We start from the raw sequence: 22,413 nt of genomic DNA, 5'->3' as shown, positions 1-22,413 counted from the left end.
GCCGCGGCCGGCGCGGCAAGATGTCGGCCGGGGAGCCGCGGTGCGGGGCGCGCTGCGCCTTCCGCGCCCTGCCCCAGAAAGCCTTCCCCGGCCTGGAGAGCCGGGACACCCGGGACCGGCTCCTCAAATGGTGGGAGGGGGGAGCCTGCTGGTCCGTGGAGGCTTCTCGGCCTCGCTGGGTGGCGGGGAGAGGAGAGGCGGGAGTGGGCCGCGGGGGCCGCGGCAGCGCCCTCAGGGCGCCCGCTCCGCAGAGGCGGCCGGTCTGTGGCCTGTTTTTTTGATCTTCGTTTATCCTCGTTTTCCGGAATTAGACAAGGCCTATTTCGGCTTCACGAATTTGCTCAGATGCTGCGTAAGCAGCGTTTTTGCTCCCCCTACCCCTTCTTGGGGCATTGGGGGGATTATAAGAAGGGACGATAGAGAGAGGAAGAAAAATGCATATAATTATTTGTCAGGAGAGAAGGACTTCATATAGTGTATCTAGACCAGTTTGCAGAGTGAATAATACCCAGTGTGTCTGCAGAATACTGCATCTCATGTTTCCATTTCAGGTCCATGCAAGGCAGGATCACAGCACAAGCATTCAGTTTTGACCAGCCATTTAAGCCCTATCTGAAGGATGAATTTGTTATGGTAGCTCTAATTCCTTTATATTTAAATTCACTGTTTTGTGTGTGTGTGTGTGAAATTATAGCTATAGGAAACCTGCATAATGGGAAATATTGTAGCAGTGTTCACATGCTATTTTGGCAGTCTACTCACTGTCTTGCTGAAAGTAGGTGGTTTAGGTGTGGTGCTCAAAGTCTTTTTTTGTGGATTAGCTGTATTGTCCAGTGAAAATATTTTAGTCCGTACTAATGTTTCTCTCTTTTAAGAGGGAACAATTTAGTCATTCAAACCCAAGAATGGCAATCTGAACTGGATGCTGATCTTGGCCACCACATTTAATGCTGGGAAGCCCACACAGGGATAGGTTTTAAACGGTGTACATGCAGTTAGTACCCTTGGTAACAGCTATTCTTGCTTTGTCACCGTAACTATCCTGGGCAATTAGACATGCATGTGTACCCCATTTCTGAAAATGCAAGATTTTAAAACTTACTGTGCACCATTATTTTATACTGGAATTGTGGGCTCTCAGTTTTTTGAGACTCAGTTGTCCTGCTGACTTATGTTTGCTATTTTTGTTGTCTGCAAAGTAAAATGCGCTTTTCTATTTGAAGAGCGAAAAAAATATCATCTGTAGTTTTAAAAACAGTGAATCTTTTTTTAATTTGTTGTGTGGATATTTTATATTGTTATCGCAGAAGAAGAATTCAGAATTCCCTGACTGAATTCACTTGATATTTTAAAGAAATTCACTGGAAAACGTTTCAAATGATTGAAGTTTACCAAAGATGCATTTACCATCTCAATGCATGTCTCTTTTGAATTAGAAACATAAAAATACCACTGTGAAATGAAGAACTCTGGGTAGCTGAGAATTGATTTGAGAATAAAGGGACCAAAGGGACCATTACATTACATAGCCTGATCTGTCTATTTCCCAGAGAGGTGATGCAGAGACTGAAAAATCTGTCATTTTCCTTAGCAGCTTGCTCAGTGATTGTTCACTCTGGTTGCATWTGTATGCGTATGTGTGGGTTTTCTTAATCAACTTATTAATCATGATAGCTATCAAAATCGCTATGCAGGTCTCATTTTTTTAATAGGTAAATAAAAACTGATAAATTAATAAGACTGACCATTTTAAATCTTAATGTGGAACATTTTCTCTGTTGCTTCRTTAACTTGTGGATTTCTTCTGTACCTGTTTAATCATTTTTGTGTGTCTCTACATGTCTACAAGCTTCAGCTTCCTTTTCAAAATTTAGATATTAGAATCATACTTGGCCTTTCATTTTGAGCTCAACAGCATTACATACAGAGGTAAAATTGCTTTCTCTCCTCTTCTTTTTTCTGCAGCTCCAAGGATTTCATTCATCCTCTTTGCATATTCTTTAGTACTTTTCTATAAAAACCTCATACATAAATGAAAATATCTTGAATATATAAAGACACTGGCTACACAAAGCTACAGAAACATGTATTTGGTGGTATGATATTTTGTATCCAAACTACAAGGTCTACTTACTAATTGGATCCTTATAATTTGTTTTAAAAATATCAAAGGCAATGTATGATGATTTTATGTTTCATTTTATTAACTCTTATCTCTTATTTGAATTTTATAGGCATTTTTTAATGATCAAAATGTGAACTCCAGTTTAAAGTTGCTTTCAGCCTCAGGACAGTGGACTACATTGGGTAAACTTAGAATAAAATAATATTAAAGAAAATAGTCTCTGTTGTAACTATTTTCTTCTAGCTTATCATTTTGTAATAATGGTAATTCAATGTCCATATCTTCGTCTGGTTGAAATATCTTAAAGAATGATTCCTTTTATTAAACAATAGGAAAAGATTCTTACCTAGTTTGTTACTGAATTGTCAAGTTTTACGCTTTTTTCCCTTGAACCCTGTATTGATCCATAAATCAAGTTACTGGAAGTGTTTGTAAATGGTCTATAACATCCAGTTGACATGGTCATGCTGTATCCAGACATAATCAACTGTGCAGTGTTCATGGAACTACTACCTTATTCACAGATATTTGGAGAAAGACACTCTTCTATGGATGCAGCCATGCTACTTAGAGCAAATCGAAGATTATTGCTGTATTACAAATTGAAGTTCAGGGAGCAGAAGATTAGGTAGAGCACACTCCTGAGATTGCATAAATACACTGTTTGTACAACAAGAACAACCTAGCTGCAGGAAGAGAGCCATGTGATAGGTTGCTCTGTTTGTAATCATAGCATAAGGATGACTTCTCATTTGTTGCCATATCATTAACTGCTTATAACAGTTGGTTATGTCTGTAGATGTAGATGACACATTAAAGGAGAAAAAGACCAAACAGAAATAGCACGTAAGCTTGTGGCAGCACTTTATAATTGCATTTTTGGTTATGTAAATGAAAGTGTTAAAGTTTCATGCAAATTGTGTGTGATAATGTAATGGGATTTTATGCATAATATGAACTCTCACATTGCCCCAGTAGTTTTCCTTTATAGGTATATTTAAAAAGGGCATTATGGGAAGCACTCAGTTTTTCAGTTTGCCTGTGAATAACTTTATTACATGTAAATATTTAATTAAACTTTGGGAATTTATTTACTTTTCCATTTCTGCTCTGGAATTGGCATAAGTATTCCCCACTGTATACTGTGATGCTAGATGTTGCCACCTTTTTGCCAGCAAAATCWATTTTTCTAAGGTGCTGTATTGGGATGTTAAAACAATTGAAACAGAAGATGCAAAGAATATCTCTGCCTCGAGTTTCCTGTCAGGTGCCTCTTTCATTCTGGGAAACAAAAAGAAAATAAATACATTTCAAAGCATGGGCAACCCTTTTTCTTTTCCTGCTTTGGGCAAGAATCTTCTTAGACTATCTGTCTAGCCTGTGACTTGCTAGTCCCTATAGTGAGGAAGGTCAGTAGGTTACATACCTCATGTTAAAAGCAAACGGTCACTTGCCAAGTATCCCAGCTTCTTAACTCCTGATTCTCCTGAATCTATCTTAACATGAAAGTAATACATTTTATTCTGAGGCTGGAAGGGCTCCCTCTCTAAGTCCTGAACAGCTGGTATACCCCATTTGCTCTTAAAATTTCATCTTCCCATTCTTTGCCTATTTTTGGTGAGGAATGTTGGCACATTTTTCTATACTTAGTCTTCATGTGCATTTTTTTAAAATATAGTAAGAATAAGCTTTGAGGGGGAGGAGGTACAAAATCATCTTCCAGTATTTTCTTCTTAGGACATTTAGTTAATCCACATATGCTGTTTACTTTTCACTGTGGAGTAACTCTTAATAACAAGTTTCTTTTCTTGCAAGAAGATAGTGGAAATGGGCTTATTTTGGTTTTTAGAAAATCCGAAGAAAATGACATAATCTAGGGTTCAAATTTATTCTCTTGCAAACAAAAAATGCTTTTTTTTTTGCAGGGGGAGATAGTCAGGATGCATAGTATGATAAGTGGGGTATAGGTAGTTTCTTAAAAAACTCATTCTCCCCTCTCTGTGAGCTTGGGCAGAACATGTTTATGTACCCACATCAACAAAGCTGTATCTACCATGTAAGATGCTGTCAGCATTATATAAAATAATTACTAGAGTGTTTATTTTCATAATCCTTTTGTTTTCTTCAGGCTGCAGTCCATTTTTTCCTCTAACTAAAATGATAAATTATCTTTCTTTAGAATCCACATGGTCCTGGTTTCACTTTCATATTTATCTCTACCTCTTCTCTGTTACTTGCCTCTCTCCTTTCCCTAAAATCTATGTGTTCTTTACTACTTTTTTTTCCATCTCTTATCTCCTCAGTTTTGTTCTTCTCTTTATTCTCATTCTCACCTTAATTTAATCAGACCTTAACGTCCTCAGTCTCCATCTGTTAGGTCAAAAGGTGTCATAAAACTTGGGGTTCCCCAAGTGTGCAAGCTGTACTCCTGCCCCCTCCGCCCCACCACATGCTGCGCTTCTGGATAGAATCCGCAATAGTACCTTGTCTAAATGACTCCAGCTTTAAAAGGAATTGAAATACAACCTTTTAGGTAAAGAGTACTCTGTGGTAGTCTCTCTTCTGCTTTATTTGATTAGACAGATACTTTGTTTTATTACCCCTCCTCACACCACAATTTTTTGCCTGTTGTCGGAGGGATATATTTTCCCTCCTTCTTGGTTACTCCTCAGAGTACCTGATAGTTCTGTCATGTGCTTTAAGCCCCCCTCATCTCTTCCTCTCATTTTTCTAAAATGGAGACAGCAAAATGAAAATGATTTGATGCGTATAAACTTACATATTAAGTCTTGCATTTTTAAATAGCTACAATGAAATTTCAAATAGCAGTTTTTCCTTTGACACATTATTGGCCTTGCACCTGTCAGCAGTCTCAGGGAGGCAGGACTGTATCTGCTTAAACTCAATTAACACTTGAGAAGTTATCTTCAAAGGTATAGGGATACTGTGTTTTGTGTAAACARAAGTTTAGTATTTGCTTAAGAAAGACTCTTAGTCGCCATACGTGCTTCAAGCTCTAATGATTGCTGTCTTTAGAATAAGGTTTAAAAATCTTAAGTCAGCAAGTTTTCTAGACTGCTATTGCAGGTTTTCATTCGCTAAAATTTTAGATGTCATTTGAATCAATAAATTGTTGGTCTGCATCTTTTACTTTTAAATACCATCTTTTTAATACCTGAGCATTAATCTTGCATTATGTGTTCTATATTTAATTGTTTTGTAAATAGTAGGTTGCAGGAGGTTTCCCCGAGGTACAATTTTTTCTTAAGCTTTGGAGGAATTCTGTTTTTCTTTTTTTTTCATGTTTAAAATACGGAGGAGACAACTTAGAAATAGATAGGGGGAATGAATCTCATTTGGGATTTAGCTCCCCATGTTCATTTAAAAGCATACTGGCAGCACTTTATAGATGTTCCAGAACTAGCTGTTATAAGAAGTTCTGCTTCAGTACTTCTCAGCTCTTTGTTTTCCACTCACAGAGTTGTCACAGAGTTGTCAAGACATTACTTCTGCCTATTTTATTGCTCACTTTTACAGTGTTATTAGAACTGGTTATTCTTCTCCAGGAAATTCTGAATCTCTAATTCCCAACCTCACCTCTGAAATGGAGAATAGGAGCTTCCAGCACATTCAAACTTTTTTATTTACAGTTTGTTTTTCTAAGCTACTCAATAGGTAACAGAACTCTTGACTGATCTTTCCTGATGGAAGTTTTCATAAAATCTTGTTTTGGAGCAGAACATGTCTCCTCCTTCCCCTAACCCTAACCCCTCCCCCACCCCCAAATAAAATCCTAACAATGTGAAGGCCTATAAATAGCTGAATTTCTTACACTTTGAGCTCAATAACTGGGAAAATGTAAGATATGTCCTTTGTTTCAGATCATTTAACATCGGATGTTATTAATCTTGAATCAGTTTTTAATTCATGGGTCTTTCCAAAATCATTCCTGTGTTAGGGCTGATTCAATTCCTATTAAATCTTTTATAAAATTTCTATTTATATGAAGGGAAGTCTGACTGAGAACTAGAAATTAGAAGAGTCTTGGGGTGAGGGGGTGAGAGGAAGTAAAAGCAAATAAAAAACCCTCAATAAATCTTTTTCTAAGGTTTTGGTGCCCCAAGTCATGTTTGTTCTGACTTGTGATTTTTATTTTATATTTTGATTATTTTTTGATAGTTACCATGTAGACAGCTAAGAGAATGTCCTGTAGAATTTCTTGGATAACAAGTACCCTTTTCCATAGCCATATATGTAAATGTGAAGCCAAGCAATTAAATAGCGTGCTTTTTCCTATAGTTGATTTTCTTTGCATCATATTTTCCCAGTAAATTAATTGTATAATTTCATGCCAACATTTTCAGTTTAAGTACAAACACATTTTCAAACAGTCAATTTGTAGATTCCTTTAATTTTTTTTCTTAAGAGTGATCAGATAGGTGGGACTGTTTACCCAAGTTTAGATATCAAAATACCAACCCTACTCAACTTTTGAATAAATGATCTCTATGTAATAATATATGGGAGAAATCCCAGGGATTTTGGGGGAGTACAGGGAAAGAGAAATGTTAGGCTATGCTATGCTTGCAAAGATTGAAATCAAAACGGAATATCACAGATTTATGCTCTTGGAAGCATTACAGTATGTACCTCCCTTTTTGACATGTTTCTGTTCCTGAAATATTGTCATCTAGAGTGAAATTTGCACTTTTTCAGAATATTAGTCTTCAGTGATTTTTTAGGTCAGTTTGGCAGGACACTGCTTAATTTTATGTTTTGGTATACAGTCAACAGCCTTCTGATATTGTGATGTTGTTGACTAGTCTCCCATAGAGGGAATCTACAGGGGAGAAAAAATAAACTCATGGAAAGTTGGAATTCTGTGAATATTATCTCTGCAGAGCTGTATTGCCCTTGTGCTCTCCCTTGCGCTCACATTCTCTCTGTCTCCCTCTATCTGTGTTTCCCCACCCTGTGTTTTAGAAACCCCTTGAAAGGTATTGGGGGATGGCGACTCAAAGACGAGTAGAGAATGCGTTCTAATGTTTGGTTTGAATACTTGAACTGTGGAGAGCAAAAGGAACTGAACTGAGCCCTAAGCTTGTTAAACATAAGAGTCTAATGCTGTTTGAGATGTCATAGGGTGTCCAACATGTGCATACAGCTTTGTAGGTGTGATACTGTATATAGAAAAGATATGTGCACTTATGGGCTGGTACCTGGTTAAATAAAATACTATAGAACATCTCCAGTGGCACTTGATGCCTATGTCTGAGCAAGGGGATCAAGCTTCTGGTGGCTTGCGAGCACAGAAAACAGACAAATGACAGCAGAATGTGCTCTCTACTTAATGGCCGCAGAGAGAACTCTCACAGTTCATGCAGGGAAGCACTGGCTACATTTTTATTTTCTTGRCAGAATTTTGAAACGTGATACAGCCAGCTAGTAAAGCTTACAGTAGTTTTGTAAGCTAAAAAATAACTTTCCAAAAAGTATGGATATATCACTTAACATACAGAATTGTGTCCGTTTTTAAAAAGCGTTAAATCCCTTTTTTACTTTGTGAGGAGTTAGTAGCAGTTAGTGACTTTTGTACTTCAATCCAAAGTTGGTGTTTTCTCTTCAGATTCTTTAAGGCTGAAGTTACAGAATTATGATGTTCTAAGGTGTGGTGTTGAGTTTCACATTGTGTTTTATCTATTATTTGCTTTGATTGATAGCATTACCAACAGAGGGAGCAAATGCACGAGCCTTCATGTAAGGTAGCGTTCAGATGGATTTAACGTGTTCTTTGCCCTTGTTTCTTTCTTAACTTTCTTTGTTTTTTTGAGGGGCTTTGTGATTAAGTGTTGTACCTATGTGATCTTTAATGTTTTTTTAAAGAGTATGTCACACACGACCATTTAGAGAAGTTAATTATTTTGGTGCTCTATCAAATTACGAATTAATATGAAACCACTAGCATGTGGAAATTCTGCTGTTCTATTTAACAGAACAGACTTGAAGTGAAGCCTTCCTATTGTATTCCAGGTTCCAAAGTGATAAAAACCGAAGCTACGGTAGTGCCGTGTACACAGATTTCAATGTCATTTTTTGATCGTCTGTACACGGAAGGAGTTGTTAGAGAAACTGGACATATTGTGAAATGTTATGATGAATATTATGGTGATATGCTCATCTCTGATGAATTAAGGAAGGTCAGTATAGCACTCTAATTTCTTATAAATGTTCATACTCTTAGTTACTGTAAGGACACATTTTTTGGCATTTTTTTTCTTTTGATATGTGCTTTTCAAGGTAAAAATAGAGATCTATAGCCATGTGATATAAGTGACTGAGGTACTCCAGTTCCCAAGTGTGTCAAGACAATTGTTATTTTTGAGTTGGTTCCTCTTTTCTGTTTAGGTGGAGGGGAAAGGTAAAAGCTTCTTCTGCTCACCCTTTTCATAAGTAGTCACTACCTGGGAAGAAAACAAATGCAGCTCCTTTTTTGCCTAGGAGAGGAAAACAAGTGGTGCTAGTGGAAAGTTCTCATGATACCCAGGGCTGCAGGTTCACCCTTTGTTCTAAATAGTTTATAAAATTGAAAGTGCTCAATAGCTACATCCTGAAGCCTTCCTGACCAGGATCACATGTGAAGAAATTTAAGGAAAGGCATCTTCATGTATTTTGAACTGAAACAAAGGAGAGGAAACTATGAAAAGGGAAATGACTTTGAAGTGACCACTGAAAGAGGACCTCAGTTTTAGGGGTCTTTTGGAGGACTATGTAAGTAGTTCAGGTTGATGATAGGAACCTTAAAAGAAACATAATTTTTCTGTTGATTTGCTTCTTTAACGATTGTCTCCCCTTATGCTTTAATGGTGTTGAACTATGTATATTTAGTAGCATTTACTTTCAGGTAACATAAGCTCAAATAAATATAACTTCCTGAACAGTCCTGCAAGGTAAAAATTGTTTGGTACATTCCAGTGGAGGTTTTAGAGAGCAGATTATTTTGAAAAGGAACCTCTCGAACAGTAGCACCTTCTTAATCAACATGTCCTCATTCTAAGTGTTTCTTTTGACTGCATAAGCCCAACCAAATTTTTATTACTTATGTTTGTTTAGCATTAGCAAAGCATAGGCTGGGAGAACTGGATTTTGCTCTTCCTTGTAAGAAGTACTTAATAATTACAGAGTTGCAGTCATTTGCACTTGGCAAACCCTTTGAAGACAATGTATTTGAGCCAGTGACACTGGTTACAGGATGTGGCTTGAAAAACTGGTCTGTCTTGTGAAGTTCTGGAAAAAGGACAGAACTCAAACTCATGTTTGAATCTCAGATTTGGTTTGTAGACTAGCAGTTCAAAATACTATGTATTTACTTATAAGTTGGGTATATTGGGATTTTTTTTTTAATTAAGAATATTTGATGTGAAAAGCAAGAGGCAACATTTAAAATGAGATATCATTAGGATTTTAGTCCCTTTTTGTTTTCCTCCCCTTGGAAGGGATGCATATGTCTGCATTTGAAAGTTGAAGGATTCACATTTATTCGAAATGAACATGATTCCCAGTCATAAGACTTAAGATGACAGAAAGAAATAAGCGTCAAAATCTTCCAAAAACTGCCTCAAAGCTTTAGGCTGATTAGTCAGCATCCTAGAATAGTAGACTGTAGGGGGCAGCAGACTGTCTAGTCTGCTTCTGTCAGAGTGGACCTCAGCTGCAAAACTTTACTTTTTTTTTTTTTCCTATCTGCAATGTCTTCTCCTCTTGCTTCCACCAAGAAAGGGATTGAGATGTGCGTGAGGTGGCCATCAACAGCAGTTGCTGCCCCAGCSCTTTTCTGCTCAGTTCTGTAACAGTGTTATAAAGAAGGCCAGAGAGTGTTAAACTCAAATCTAGCTTTGACCCATTTGCATCTGCTTGTATTGGTATCTGCAGTTTGGCTGATGTGACTCAGCCACTTTGTAGCCGTCCTGAGTTACAATTCCTGTCTACCCTTGCAGTGGGCAGTGTTGGGTCTAATCTAGGAAGACTTCTGCATTCATGTAATATTGTTGCAAAAGGTAGGTGGGACACATGGAGGCAGTTGAATAGCATGTCCGGTTTATACTTGGATAAATGTTCACTAGCGTCTGCAGTAAAGAATAGTGTGAATGTGAGTGATTGCCTCTGGATTCCCTTAGGAATGTGCGATAACAGAGGTAGTCAAAGTTATCAAAGACAAACTAATTGGCAGTGATCAACATACCAAATATACCTAGATTATTTTCAGATTATTGGTTGTTTCATTAGCATGATGAACCAATGAATTACCAGACTCTTGAAAAATCTTCCCATATCTCTTGTGGGCGCAAATCTGACAGTTGATGGTTCTGCTAATAAGATTTTATGTTGTATCTATAAACTGTGAACATGATATTAATCGCATCATTGGGAAAAGAATTTCTACTTGGAGAAAAGTGTTTATTTATTTCCATCTCTATTTCCTATATTTTATATTAATATAAACTCTGCTTAACATACAGAARAGTAGCTGTATTATTTATGTATTTAATCTCAAAGAGATTATTTAGATATATACCTATTTGACCTTTTTATTATATTCTTGTTCCATAAGGCCTTGCTTCTGGAAGATTCAGACCATTATGACTTATTCAGTCAGTCAGATCGCAAGGAGTTTCTGTTTTGTCTTTTTAAGCATCTTTGCCTTGGAGGAACTGTCTGTCAGTTTGAGGATGTACTTGGCCCATACTTAGAAACTACAAAAGCTTTATATAAAGACTTGGTAAGGTAAGTGTTTTCTGATTTTGTACAATTACATATGTATGTGTTGTGCATAGACACTTAGTGTCTATTTGTGTAAATGCTGTGCATTACTGCTTTGAAAATTGGAATGTTTTTTAATCAGTCTTCAATCTCATTTATGTTCAAGTATTAAAATAACTTGTAACAATGATAGCATTTCAATGGCAAAGTATGTACAATTTTAATGGCAGCTGTCCTAACTAAAAACATTTTACTGTATTACAGATATGGTCACTGATGTTTTATAATTCATTCCCATTTTGGAGATTTTTGTTTCTGTAATCCTCTACTGAAAATAGGGCATGCTACTGGAACTAGATTGTGTTCAATTATGTTCAGTTGTCATTGATATAATTTCAACTATTGATCTTGATAGATATATACTTTTGGAGTATTTTCAAGCTTTTGGTTTCATATTTAAAAAAGTTGAAATACTTTAGTTGAAATTTTTTGATCTTTAAATATTTTATTCCAGCTGATTTTTTTTTTTTAATACAGTTGGATTTTGCCATTCTCAGGTCAACAAATAGTACAATGACACTGCAGTGTAAAGCTAAGGGAGTAGAATCTGGCTGTTGACATGACATAGTGGACTAAAACATTTTTGGCCCTGGCTGGTGTATGGAATTGTTTGGAATTCATTTATTTTTTGCTTGAGAGGCGATTGATCACAGATGAAAATTCAGAAGAATGGCTATTTTTTCCTCTGTTTTGATATACACATATGGTGAGTTCTCTGACTGACAGAATTTCTTATTTCCCAGTTAGTGGGAAATGGAGTGTAATTAACAGTTATACAAAGACTCATTCCTAGCTGAGCTAACAAGAATATAAAAATCATCAACAATATTACTAAAATTTAGTAGTGTTATATTTTGCCACCTACGGTAAGTATAGGTGGGGATGGTATCAAGTGCAGTATTAGCCTGAACAATGAAAACAATAGCAGATCTCTGATATGTGGGATGGTACAAGAACTCTGATAACATGGATACTAAGGGATGCACTGAAATGTGCAATACAAAGACTTCAAATTGCTTAAAGTAGGAATTGTGATTTTTTTCCTCCCTCAGTTGTATTTGGTATGGTGTCATTACCCATTATTATTTCATCTCCTGTTTTAAGACAAGGAAATTAAAAAAAAAACATGTGCAAGATATATTCATCACTGAGTTTGTTCTTAAAATGTCTTTGGTTAAACTTAAGAGTAAAACTTAGATGGCTGAATAAAGATACAGTGAAAGTACCAGATCCAGTGATTCCTGCTCACTTGAGTATTTCCTGACTTTCTGTAGCACTTGTGTAAATGTAGCTTGCTGTATCCAAACAGAATATAAAACCCAGAATACTTGGCTCTCTTTTTGGAATTTTTTGTAATACTTAAGCAAAGAAGCTTACAGAACTTTAATTACCTCTAAGCAGCTTTCAGATTTTCTAATTGTCCATACTTTCCAGGGTGCAAGTTGATTCAGTCCTATGCTGTTTTCCAGGCTTATCTAAAATCAATGATTAAAGTAGCAGTAGAACAGTTTATACTTCTGAAAAAAAAAAATGAAACGAGAAACTGAGTGATAAATCCATTCAAAGAAAATTTTAGAAATAACTAACCTGTATTGCTGCATTTATTAGTTTGGATATTATGATTAGTCACTGATGATTTCTTATTAGTGTGAACTTAATTTTTGGCATTATCATAATATCATACATAGAGAGAAATCAAGTGTATTGTTCAGAAATGCATAATATGACAGAAAAGGATTTATCAATTCATCACTCACCCTCCCTTTTCTTTTAAATAGTTCACTCTGCACTTGAAACAAGTTGTTTGCTACTCTAATCCTTGGCCTTAGTTCCCTCTGCATTGACTACAGCTGTTTCTGATCTTGTGTTGTTAAATGACCTATGACAAAGTGCCAAATCTAATCAGTTCTTTCACTTTCTTCCTTTCTTTTGCTATTTGGTTGGGGTTTTTTTTCCTAAACAGGTTAAAGCTTTGTTCTGAAACACTCCTCTTCTTTGCCTTCATATTTCCTTTTCCTACAATAAAACTTGATCAGGATATTAAGTAGTTCTTGTTATAAAAAATTTGCATCTGCCAAAACTTTGCCCACATTTTCATCTTGCTTTCATGATTTGCATTTTCTGTCCCCTCAGCCTTTTCTGTATTGACTCCTTCCATGTTTCTGTGTTTTTTCTCATGCCTGCTTCTTCCTTCCTTTATATGGTATCAGGAGAAAACCTTTCAAGGTCCATTACATTGTTTGTTTGGGTTTTCTTTTTTTCAGCTGTCAGCTTTCTTTCTATCCTCCAAAGTTTTAAATATATCTATTCACTTCACCTGATATAACTATTCATCTGCCATGTATCTCTCCATTTCCTTGTCTATAATGTCTGTTGTTTTCTCACTGTCCAATGGAGATAGCATTAACCCTGACTAGCAATTGAAAAAGCCCATCACAATTTAACTAAATCTTTTATCTTGCTCCCTTGATACTAAGTTCTTTGACAATCCCATCAGAAAAGCTTTCAATCTTGACATTTCAGACTCTGCTTTCTCTCCCCCCTTCACCATCACATTTGTCTCCTGCTTTCTTTCTTTCCTCCCAGCCCCCAGTTTATCCAAAGTGGTGGTGTTATTCTGTTACCACCTTCCTAAGAGAAAGCAAGCCGCTGAATGGATAAGCAGAATGGCTTTGATGAGGAACTCTCATGCCACAGTCTTTACTTATTTCATTTCTAATTTCTGGTCCATGCTGTGCACTATAGCACTTACTTCATTTTTTTAGAAATTACAATGGACAATAAGGCAAGGAGAATTACTTACTCGTGACATCTTATTTTCTGTAAACTATTGCACATGACAGTAATGGTCTTGTAAATTCTGTCTACCAAACATTCCACTTTCAAATTCTTGTTGAAAACCTGCTTTTCCTTAAATTCTTCTATTCTAGACTGTTGTCCTGTGTCTGGTTTCTTTTCATCATGGATTGCAATATCATGGTATTTAAAAAAAAATCTATAAGTAGAGCTACTTTAAAATTTTAATTTTTAAGTTGTGAGCATTCAAAACACTTGGTGAAAAGTAAGTGGACAGTACAAAAATTATTACCTGCTAGCTGATGTGCACCAAAAAACTAGAGTCCCCCAGATGAACTGAGTCTAATCATGATACGCTTATATATGTTATAAAACACCAATGTTTGGTCCTGTAACAGTCCTTTTTACAGAAGACCAGTCTTGGCTTAAGCATGAAAAGTCCTACAAAAGTCTGTCTAATGCCCGGAGTGGCAGCCTTTTATGAGCTTTTTCCCACTTCCCTTTCTTACAGTTCCCTGCCGGTAATTCCTCAGTTCTAACTCCAGGGCGCTTAAGTTAAAAATAATGTCAAAAAGCTTGACATTTCATTTTATTAAAACATTTCCATGTATATAACTTTATTATGAGAGAATGCAATAATCTTTTGAAATTAACCCTTCTAGATGTTTTACAAACACAGCTAGAGAATTCCAAATAAAACTATTAAATTTTACTTTGTTAAAAGACTAACAATTACTTTGTAATGTATTTTTGCACAACTTGTTGTCTGTTACTAATTCAGCAGTAATCAGTCTGTGACCAGTTGAATCCATCCAAAATATGAGCATGTGTCATGTCCTATGTAATGTAAACAATTTTTAAAATACTTTATGTAATATTTTTGGTTTAGTTAAAATTAAAGAACATATTTACATGACATAATATGTTAGTTAAAATATACTATATGAATCTTTGTGATCTCCTAAGTTGATAAATCTTGTCTTCTATAATTAACACCTGATTTTTTCTAATGGCGTCTCTCCAAGATGACAGCTGCTACAGTATGTTGTACTTACTGTTCTCTTCTCCTTCCTTCTATGTTTTCTACACACCCTCTACACACCCTTTCCCCTGTAATAAATCAATTTACCTGAAGACACTGAGTTGCTCTTTTTGTGTTTGGAAAGCCTAATAAAATATTGCCAGTAAGTTTAGGATATAAGTAGAACTCAAGTGAATTGAGAGATGGTGAGGAAATTTGTTCTCCTTAAAGAAGAGAATAGATGTACATTACAATGATTAAGGAACTCCCATATTCAATTAGTAGTATAGGAAATAACAATTTGGAAGAACAAAGTGGGATATTAAGAAAATATTTTTATGGGAATATTATCCTCATCAAGAAGACAAGTTAGTTTTTTTCTAAACTTTTAAGGAAAAATACCAAATAAGCATGTCAAATGTAAAGGCAAAATCCTGGTTTCTTTCAAGTCAACAAGAAAAGTCTCATCTGATTTTGGCAGATATATTATTTTGCCCTAAAAGTTAAAAAGTATGTGAAATAAACATTCAGTCTGAAAAGTGACTTACACGAAGCTAACCACAAGGGGAAATTTTCTCAATTTCTAGGCAATGGCATAAATAGAAAGACTTGTTCTCTGTCACCCATTTCCTTGGTAATCCTGTAAGATATACATCTTATATATAATAGAAAAATTAAGAAACCAGAAATTGAAAGTTGTAGTTTTCAGACAAAAGAATGTGAGCCCAGAATAAATTAAATACAACTGTAGCTTTTGAGGGTGGTGACATATGGCAGAAAGTAGTCATCCCGCTAGCCCTCTCTACCTTGTTCTGAAAGTTGTCATTCTCTCAGCAGAGATGGTTAAACAGTTTCTGAACTGCTGCAGTTTAGAGCGCAGTAGGTTAGCATAAACTGACATCCATTTTAGTTTATCTTAATATGCCGGGCTGTAAACTGCAGTGGTTCAGAAGCTGAGTCACGAACCAGTTGAGCTGTCCCTGCTGGGAAGGCAGTAATCTCTAGCGGGGTGGTAAGGCAGACAACTGGGGCCAGTACCAGTTTCAGCAATGCTGTCTTAATCCACTGTTGAGTATATCCACATGTGAATTACAAGAAAAAATTTTGAAGAAGCCTCATTACTGACTCACTACATGAAAGATCAGCTTCACAGTACAGACTTAATGATAATTCATGCATGACTGTCATTACAGATGAAATCAGTAAATCAAAAAGTCAATTTTTTGATGGGGTAAAGAGATCGAATCAACAAAAATGATGGTTGATTTGGGTTTTATTTGTTCTTCTTATAAAAAGAATCTTTGCAAAAGCAGTGGTAATAGGGGACTGCTGTCATAGACAGCCTGGAGCTCCTGTGGTATACAACTGAACTGTGTTTAACACACATCCTCTAGCAATTTGGCTGTATTGGGACCTTTCCTAGAAACTGAACTTGTTTATGATAAGGCAGGTTTTGAGCTATGCATTTCTTACAACTATATGGAGTATGGAGTTTATAAGGCTTAGCTATTCCACGGTGAGTTAATGAAAATAGGAATCTGTGAAATAGATAAATTCATAGAAGTTACATGATCTAATTTATGAAGAAAGCATCACTTAAAAGCAGACCTGAGGAAAAATGAGACATTTAAAAATATTTAAATATAGTATGTGTTAAGGTGTTGAGATGTCTGGTCAGTCTGCAATAATATCTTAGCATTATTAGTAATTACAATGGAAGAAATAGAAGTTTTCACAACAATCACAGTCTAGCAATATAATGATTCAGTAATCATAATACCATTCTAAGATGGCTAAGATGAGGAAAAAAAAAAAGATCTTAAAACTTAATCATATATTAATTAAAAATGAACTATCAATCATCTGCATTTCTTTACCAGTACTGCTGCTACTTCTTGTAGTCTGTAGTAGATGCCATTCAGTTGCAATTTTTTTCCTCTAAGAATGCATAAAAATTAAAAAATATATTTTAACAACATGTTTAGCTAAATCACTTTCATTATATATCAAAGTGCAAACTTTATATTGGAGTCAGCCAGGCCTGGGTAATATTGGTGTGATTTAGTAGTTGAAAACAGCTAAATCAACCTAGCCCAGATGACTAGATATATTTTCATTCAATAGTTTTCAGTAAAATGTTACAATATCCATATTATCTAGAACTGTTAATACAGCTTTTCCTGGTCCATGTGGCACAAGTTGAATTTTAACTCTTAGCTTGAACATGTTAAAATTTGAGCAAGAATATGGTGCATATGTTCAAAACTTATTTATTAAATGAAGGACTCTAATATCTGTGGTGTAAGTATTAAGCTTGTATTATTTCCCTGTATTTCAGTGTTCAAAAAAATCCAGAAACAAAAGAAATAAGCATTACTTCTGCTGTCTTCAGAGTGTCTGCATATGTAAGTACTAACAATTTTTTGGTACAGGATTTTACTGGAAGTAACATGCGTAACATGAAAATAATGAATTGAATTGACATTTACACAAAGAAAACTTAATATTCATTTTAAAAGGGTTATTTTTACATAATTGTCACCATTCTTTATTCTTGAACCCTTTCTCTGATCTCATCCTGCTTGCAATCTTTAGTAACTCTTCAGCAATAGTCACCACTTAAAGTTTTATTTTGTAGCTCACTAAAAATAGGTTTACTGGATTACATTTGTAGTCATGATAGGTATCCAGAAACTAGTTTATAAAAAAACCCAAACGTATCTCTAGGTCTGAGTAACTCTGTTTATATATGTACATGAAAGAGAAGTAAGGATTAAGAACCCACTCTTGACTTTGTAGTTCTGTTTTTAGAAATGTTTTTAGAGAGCTTTCTGGATAGTCTGTATTGCATCTGCTTCTGTAAAGACTGCAAGGCAGTTCAGTAAACAAAAGAGTGAGAATGGTGAGATGGCTACTAACCTCTTCTCCCCTCCCTTCTCACGTCTCATTTCTGTGTGTTTTTCTTGCAAAATCATACATTTACCATAAAAATGAGTTTGAGAAAGGGCTGCATGTTTACTGGATTCAGTGTATCTGCCATTTAATTGTTACAGTAGGTTGAATTACTCCTAATTCTTCTTAAGTAACCAGAGTATATAATAATTACATCAAATAATGTACCCACTTCCAAAAGAAATAGCTGATGTCATTTCAGACTACACAAACTTCCCTGTAACTTGCCAATAGCCCAGTTGTTCATCTGTGGGTCATTGTCTTTTAACTGCTACGTGTGATTCATAGAAGACCTGAAATGTTTTCTAAAAATGAGCACTTTATGGATGTATCACAATTTGCCTCAACTTACTAGGCTGCAGGCTTTAAATTAAAAAAAGAAAAACAATAACAGAAGCCTTGGTAACTTGCTGTTTTTCTGTTATTACTGTTTCCCCCCACATTTCTGGATCAATAATAGATTCACATCAACTTTGTGGACTTCTATGTTTAGGCAGACTTGTTATTTAAGAGCTCCCCTAGCTGTCTTTGCCGTACACTGAATATCATCAGTTAAAAAACAAAGAAACAAACAAAAAACTAGACAACTTTAAACTTTTCAACATTTTGAAAATGAAGAAGTGGATGGGCAAAAGAAAATCCAATGCAAATACAGAGCATGCCATCTCTATAGCCTTCGGGGGAAAATCCCTATAGCCTTTGAGGAAAAATAAGGCTTTACTGCAGATTCTGAAAATATGTGAGGTGAGGGAGAATTCTGAAAATCTGGTTTCCACTAAAGAACATCCTGAAGAATCTTCTCTCAGGAAAGAGTTTATCCCAAAGACATGCTCAGACTTAAAACATGAGGTTCCTTCAAAATGAAAGGCTACAATGTCTGGATTCTCTAAAGGTTCTATGAATCAAAACTCCCTAAGCTCTGCCTGGAAACTACAGGAATGGTGCTTACTGGAACACAAATGTCTTGTGCTTTTGATGAAAAGTTCCTCTAAAGAAGACAACTGTATTTCTGCAGTCGATGCAGTTTCTAAGTTAATTTGGTAAATAGCCGTAGAGTGTGTTAATACAATCTTGATGTGGAGGTGACAATGCATGAGTCATATTTTCTTAGTTTGTATCTGAAAGAAATGGACATAACCTCTTGGCCTTACATAGAAAAAAGGAAGCTGTTCTGGTGAAAGTTGCTTGAGCATCAGCTGAGAAGTTAGAAGAACACACATTTTTGCAAATGAGATTAATAAATGGACAAATAAATGTACTTGTATACTTGTAAAAGTAGGAATGGTATCAGGAATTAAGAATTTTATATAACTTTATCCTGACACCACCACTCCCTTTTTATTTTGTTTAAACTGTGTCTAAGATGACCTTGTTTAGGAAACAATACAAAAAAAAAAAAGCCTGTTAAAATCAGATAACACAGAGAGATGAAGATGGCTGCCTTCATCAATATATGGAAAATTGTGTCTCATGCCTCTTTTCTAACAAATCTGTATCCACAGATATGTATCTTAGTAGCATGGGCATGTCAAAAATCAGTGAGGGAAACTGATCTACTCTTTGCAGGTGATATTGTATGTTTAAAAAGCAGTTTCAGGGCAGATTTAGTGTTTAAATAGTAAGATCTCTTAATCTAAATATTTCAAGATATTAGGGTTTAGCTATGAATTTGTGTAGATCTGTTAGTATCAAAATTCTGTAGACCAGGGCATCACAAGAGAAATCATTTTAACTCATGTGACCACAAACTCTATTGAATTCCAAGCTTCACAGCTTGCATATAATGAAACTTCATTAAATCTGAAGTATTTGGATATTAATTGGTGTTTTAGAACTTTCTTTACCTGAGCCTTAACTATAGCAGTGTTAGAAATCTCTGTAGCAGTGTTAGAAATCTCTGTAATAAATAGTTTATCCACAAAGTCTTTTTAAATCTCATTGATAAAATAATGCATTTTTAAAGATGTTCGGCGTATCTTTCTGTATTATGCTACGCATAATCTTGAAATCATCAGCTGATTAGCTATGTTCCTACAAAGACTTAAAACGACCCCACTCTGACATCAATAAATCAATGAAGTGTTACACCAACTCCACATGTCTGAACCAAAGTTCAAACTGGTAAGATTCTTAGTTCATTGATATGCGCCCTGTTACTCTAAAGACAAGAGTAACCCTATGCAAATTCCAGTGTGTTTATGCTAAAATGTTTTAGTTTTTCTTTTTAAATGATCTTTTTACTGACTAAAATTAATTTAAGGAACCCCCCCCCCTTAATTTAAATTAGATTATATTTATTATTTCCTGTTATCAAGCTTAGTATATTCTGGAGTTTCTTGAAATGCCTTATCAACAAAACTTAGCTTGTTTTTTTTCCCTGTTTTTTCCAGCAAAGTTGCAGTGTGCTGTCACTGCTTTTAAACAGTCAAAAACTCAACTGATATTGGTTGATTCATCAAGAACTGCAGACATGGGATTTCCAATAGCAATGGGAAATCAGTTTAACTAACAATTACATTTTGATATTGGTCTTCTCTTCCTTTTTGGTGGACTTAGGTTATTTTTGGATCAAACTCCAAAGCCGTTGTGATGCTGAGTATTGTAAAATCTAACTTAAAGTTTGCTTTCTCTGGTGATATTGAGAATCCAGTGTTTCATACACCCGAATCCCTACAAAATGCCTGAAGACAGCTAGGTATCTTAAGATTGGAGCCACAAAGCTTGTATGCTGTATTGCTTAAAACAGAATACTATTTTTAGTTCTCTCTATTTCACTGTTTTCAAAAAATGCTCAGAATAAATGTATCAAATCTCTATCTGTCTTAAACAATGCTTTTAGGGTGGTGCTTATCTTAAATTAAGATTTATGGTCTTGAATAATTCCTCAAAGGAGGAACATATAGTATAGAGTTCATTCTCTTCTAAATAACAGGAGAGAAGTTTGGATGCCAGTAAGAGTCACTGGATAAAATTCACAAATTGCCCTTGAGGCAGAAAATGGAAACGAGGTCTTTTCCCTCCAAGTTGACTGCCTTAACCACTAAGATAGGGTGTTACAGTTTTCATGATTCCTTGGTCCAAAAAAAGATGGGTTCTGCAAAGTAGAACAGCTTCAACAGAAGAATGAGGGAGATGTGCTTCTAATCTGGAATATTCTGCAGTCTGGGAATTTAAAATTTTCCTGGAGAAAATGGACACTATACTCAATATGGGAATTTCCTCTGGTAAAACAGGAGACAGAATTTACATGTCTTCAAATATTGTGTAAAGGTGGTGGGGAGCAGAAGGAAGCTATTACCTGTTTTTATGCTGTCTGCCTCATACTTGTTCATCTATTAGATGTTCAATTACAAGACTGAATGCATCAAAAAAGGAAACATCTACTTTCTGAATCCAAATAGGATTTGAAGCAGGTGTCCAGCTTTGCTGCCCTGTCAAGACTGAAGCTTTTATTGACATACACAGAAGCAGGATGTTAATTTGAAGAGCCTAGTTCTTGTAGTGTCGGTTGTCAGGTGTATGTAGTTTTTTGGAATGAGAAATTTGGAGTTGTGTCTAAATTCTGTTTAAGCGCTTTCTGAGTATTGGCAAACAAACTTTTAAATAACATTTTGAAGATGTTAATAAGGGATAAGAAGAGTTTTTTTCTTAAATGCAAATATTTAAGACTGAACAGATGCATTAGCAAATGTTAAGTGAAAAAGAATTATTGATAGAACAACTTCACTTATTAATATGTAGTTCCTAAATATTTTTCTATTTCAAAGGAAACATGATTGGATCCCCATATATTTAATCATCTGTATTTTAGGCTCTAATTGTATACTCACATGCTTACATGCTTAATTTTACATTCGCAATTAATTTTACATTTCCATTCAGGTTATTGTCACTATTCAGAGGGATAGAACTGCTTATGTATGTGTTGTAATGTCAGGATCTTAATGGAGATGTTATAATACTGCTTAAGTAAACTCTGTGTGTTTGTTCTATTATGCCGCCAAGTAAATTGTTACAACTGAAACAGAATGATACATTTTATTCAAATTGTATGAATATTCTCATTGGTATCCATGTTGTCATTAATACTGTTTTGTTTTCTTTTTTTGCCTTCCTCTCAGGATGAGAACGGCCTGTGTTACCCTTCAAACAAAAGCCATGAACAGACATTTGCCTATTTGATTGTGGACCCTTTCAAACGACACGTCCACACTTTGTATCATTGTTTTGGTGGAAGCTTATTTGGTACCTAGTTATTAACCTGGTTGTTCCCCAGGTTTGTAATGGGGGTGTTCTTCTTTCTACACGAACTCAAGTAGAAATTGCATGGTTTTCTTAGGAAGAAGCACGTACTCCTTGATTACACAAACTCGGAATGGCGACGTGTTTTACACAGATGTTACTATACGGTTAGTGAGAAAAGTTTTGTATAGTTTTTGTATAGTTTTATTAAAGGCATACTTTGTGAAGCTGTTTGCCTGGCAGTTTTGCCCCCTCTTCCCTCAGCCGTGTTAGCTAATAAAAGGCATTTCTCTACCCGTCTTGTCCCCGTCTATGAATCAGTTCCTCGCCCTTTCGAGATCCGCGACGCGTAAAAGCAAGGAAGGGGAGGCTCCGCAGCCGGCGAGAGCTCCGCACAGCTGGCGGCCGGCAGCCGCGCTCCCGGGCCCGGCGGCCGCAGCCCCGGCCCCCCTCGCCCCCC

General features: G+C 35.8%; 1 protein-coding gene across 1 annotated transcript; it reads left to right on the top strand.

Annotated features, from left to right (window-relative positions):
* Positions 1-14: 14 nt before the first annotated feature.
* On the top strand, positions 15-22,095 carry CFAP300 (cilia and flagella associated protein 300). Its single transcript, XM_026077902.1, has 7 exons — positions 15-130; positions 552-633; positions 2,235-2,307; positions 8,156-8,322; positions 10,734-10,906; positions 17,098-17,164; positions 21,833-22,095. The coding sequence occupies exons 1-7, from the start codon at positions 21-23 to the stop codon at positions 21,962-21,964; spliced, it is 804 nt and encodes a 267-aa protein (XP_025933687.1). The 5' UTR covers positions 15-20; the 3' UTR covers positions 21,965-22,095.
* The last annotated feature ends 318 nt before the right edge of the window (positions 22,096-22,413 follow it).

This window comes from Apteryx rowi, unplaced genomic scaffold (genome assembly GCF_003343035.1).
Source record: "Apteryx rowi isolate R43461 unplaced genomic scaffold, aptRow1 scaffold_466, whole genome shotgun sequence".
Taxonomy (NCBI): Eukaryota; Metazoa; Chordata; class Aves; order Apterygiformes; family Apterygidae; genus Apteryx; species Apteryx rowi.
Note: the sequence above shows the minus strand (reverse complement) of the source record. Positions and strands in the feature narration are given on the sequence as shown.

Bases quoted from the DNA above. Each gene is read 5' to 3' on its own strand.
- CFAP300 (XM_026077902.1), top strand. From the start codon at position 21: ATGTCGGCCGGGGAGCCGCGGTGCGGGGCGCGCTGCGCCTTCCGCGCC. The intron at 2,308-8,155 runs GTAAACTTAGAA...ATTGTATTCCAG, and splicing joins AGGACAGTGGACTACATTGG to GTTCCAAAGTGATAAAAACC. The intron at 8,323-10,733 runs GTCAGTATAGCA...TTGTTCCATAAG, and splicing joins TCTCTGATGAATTAAGGAAG to GCCTTGCTTCTGGAAGATTC.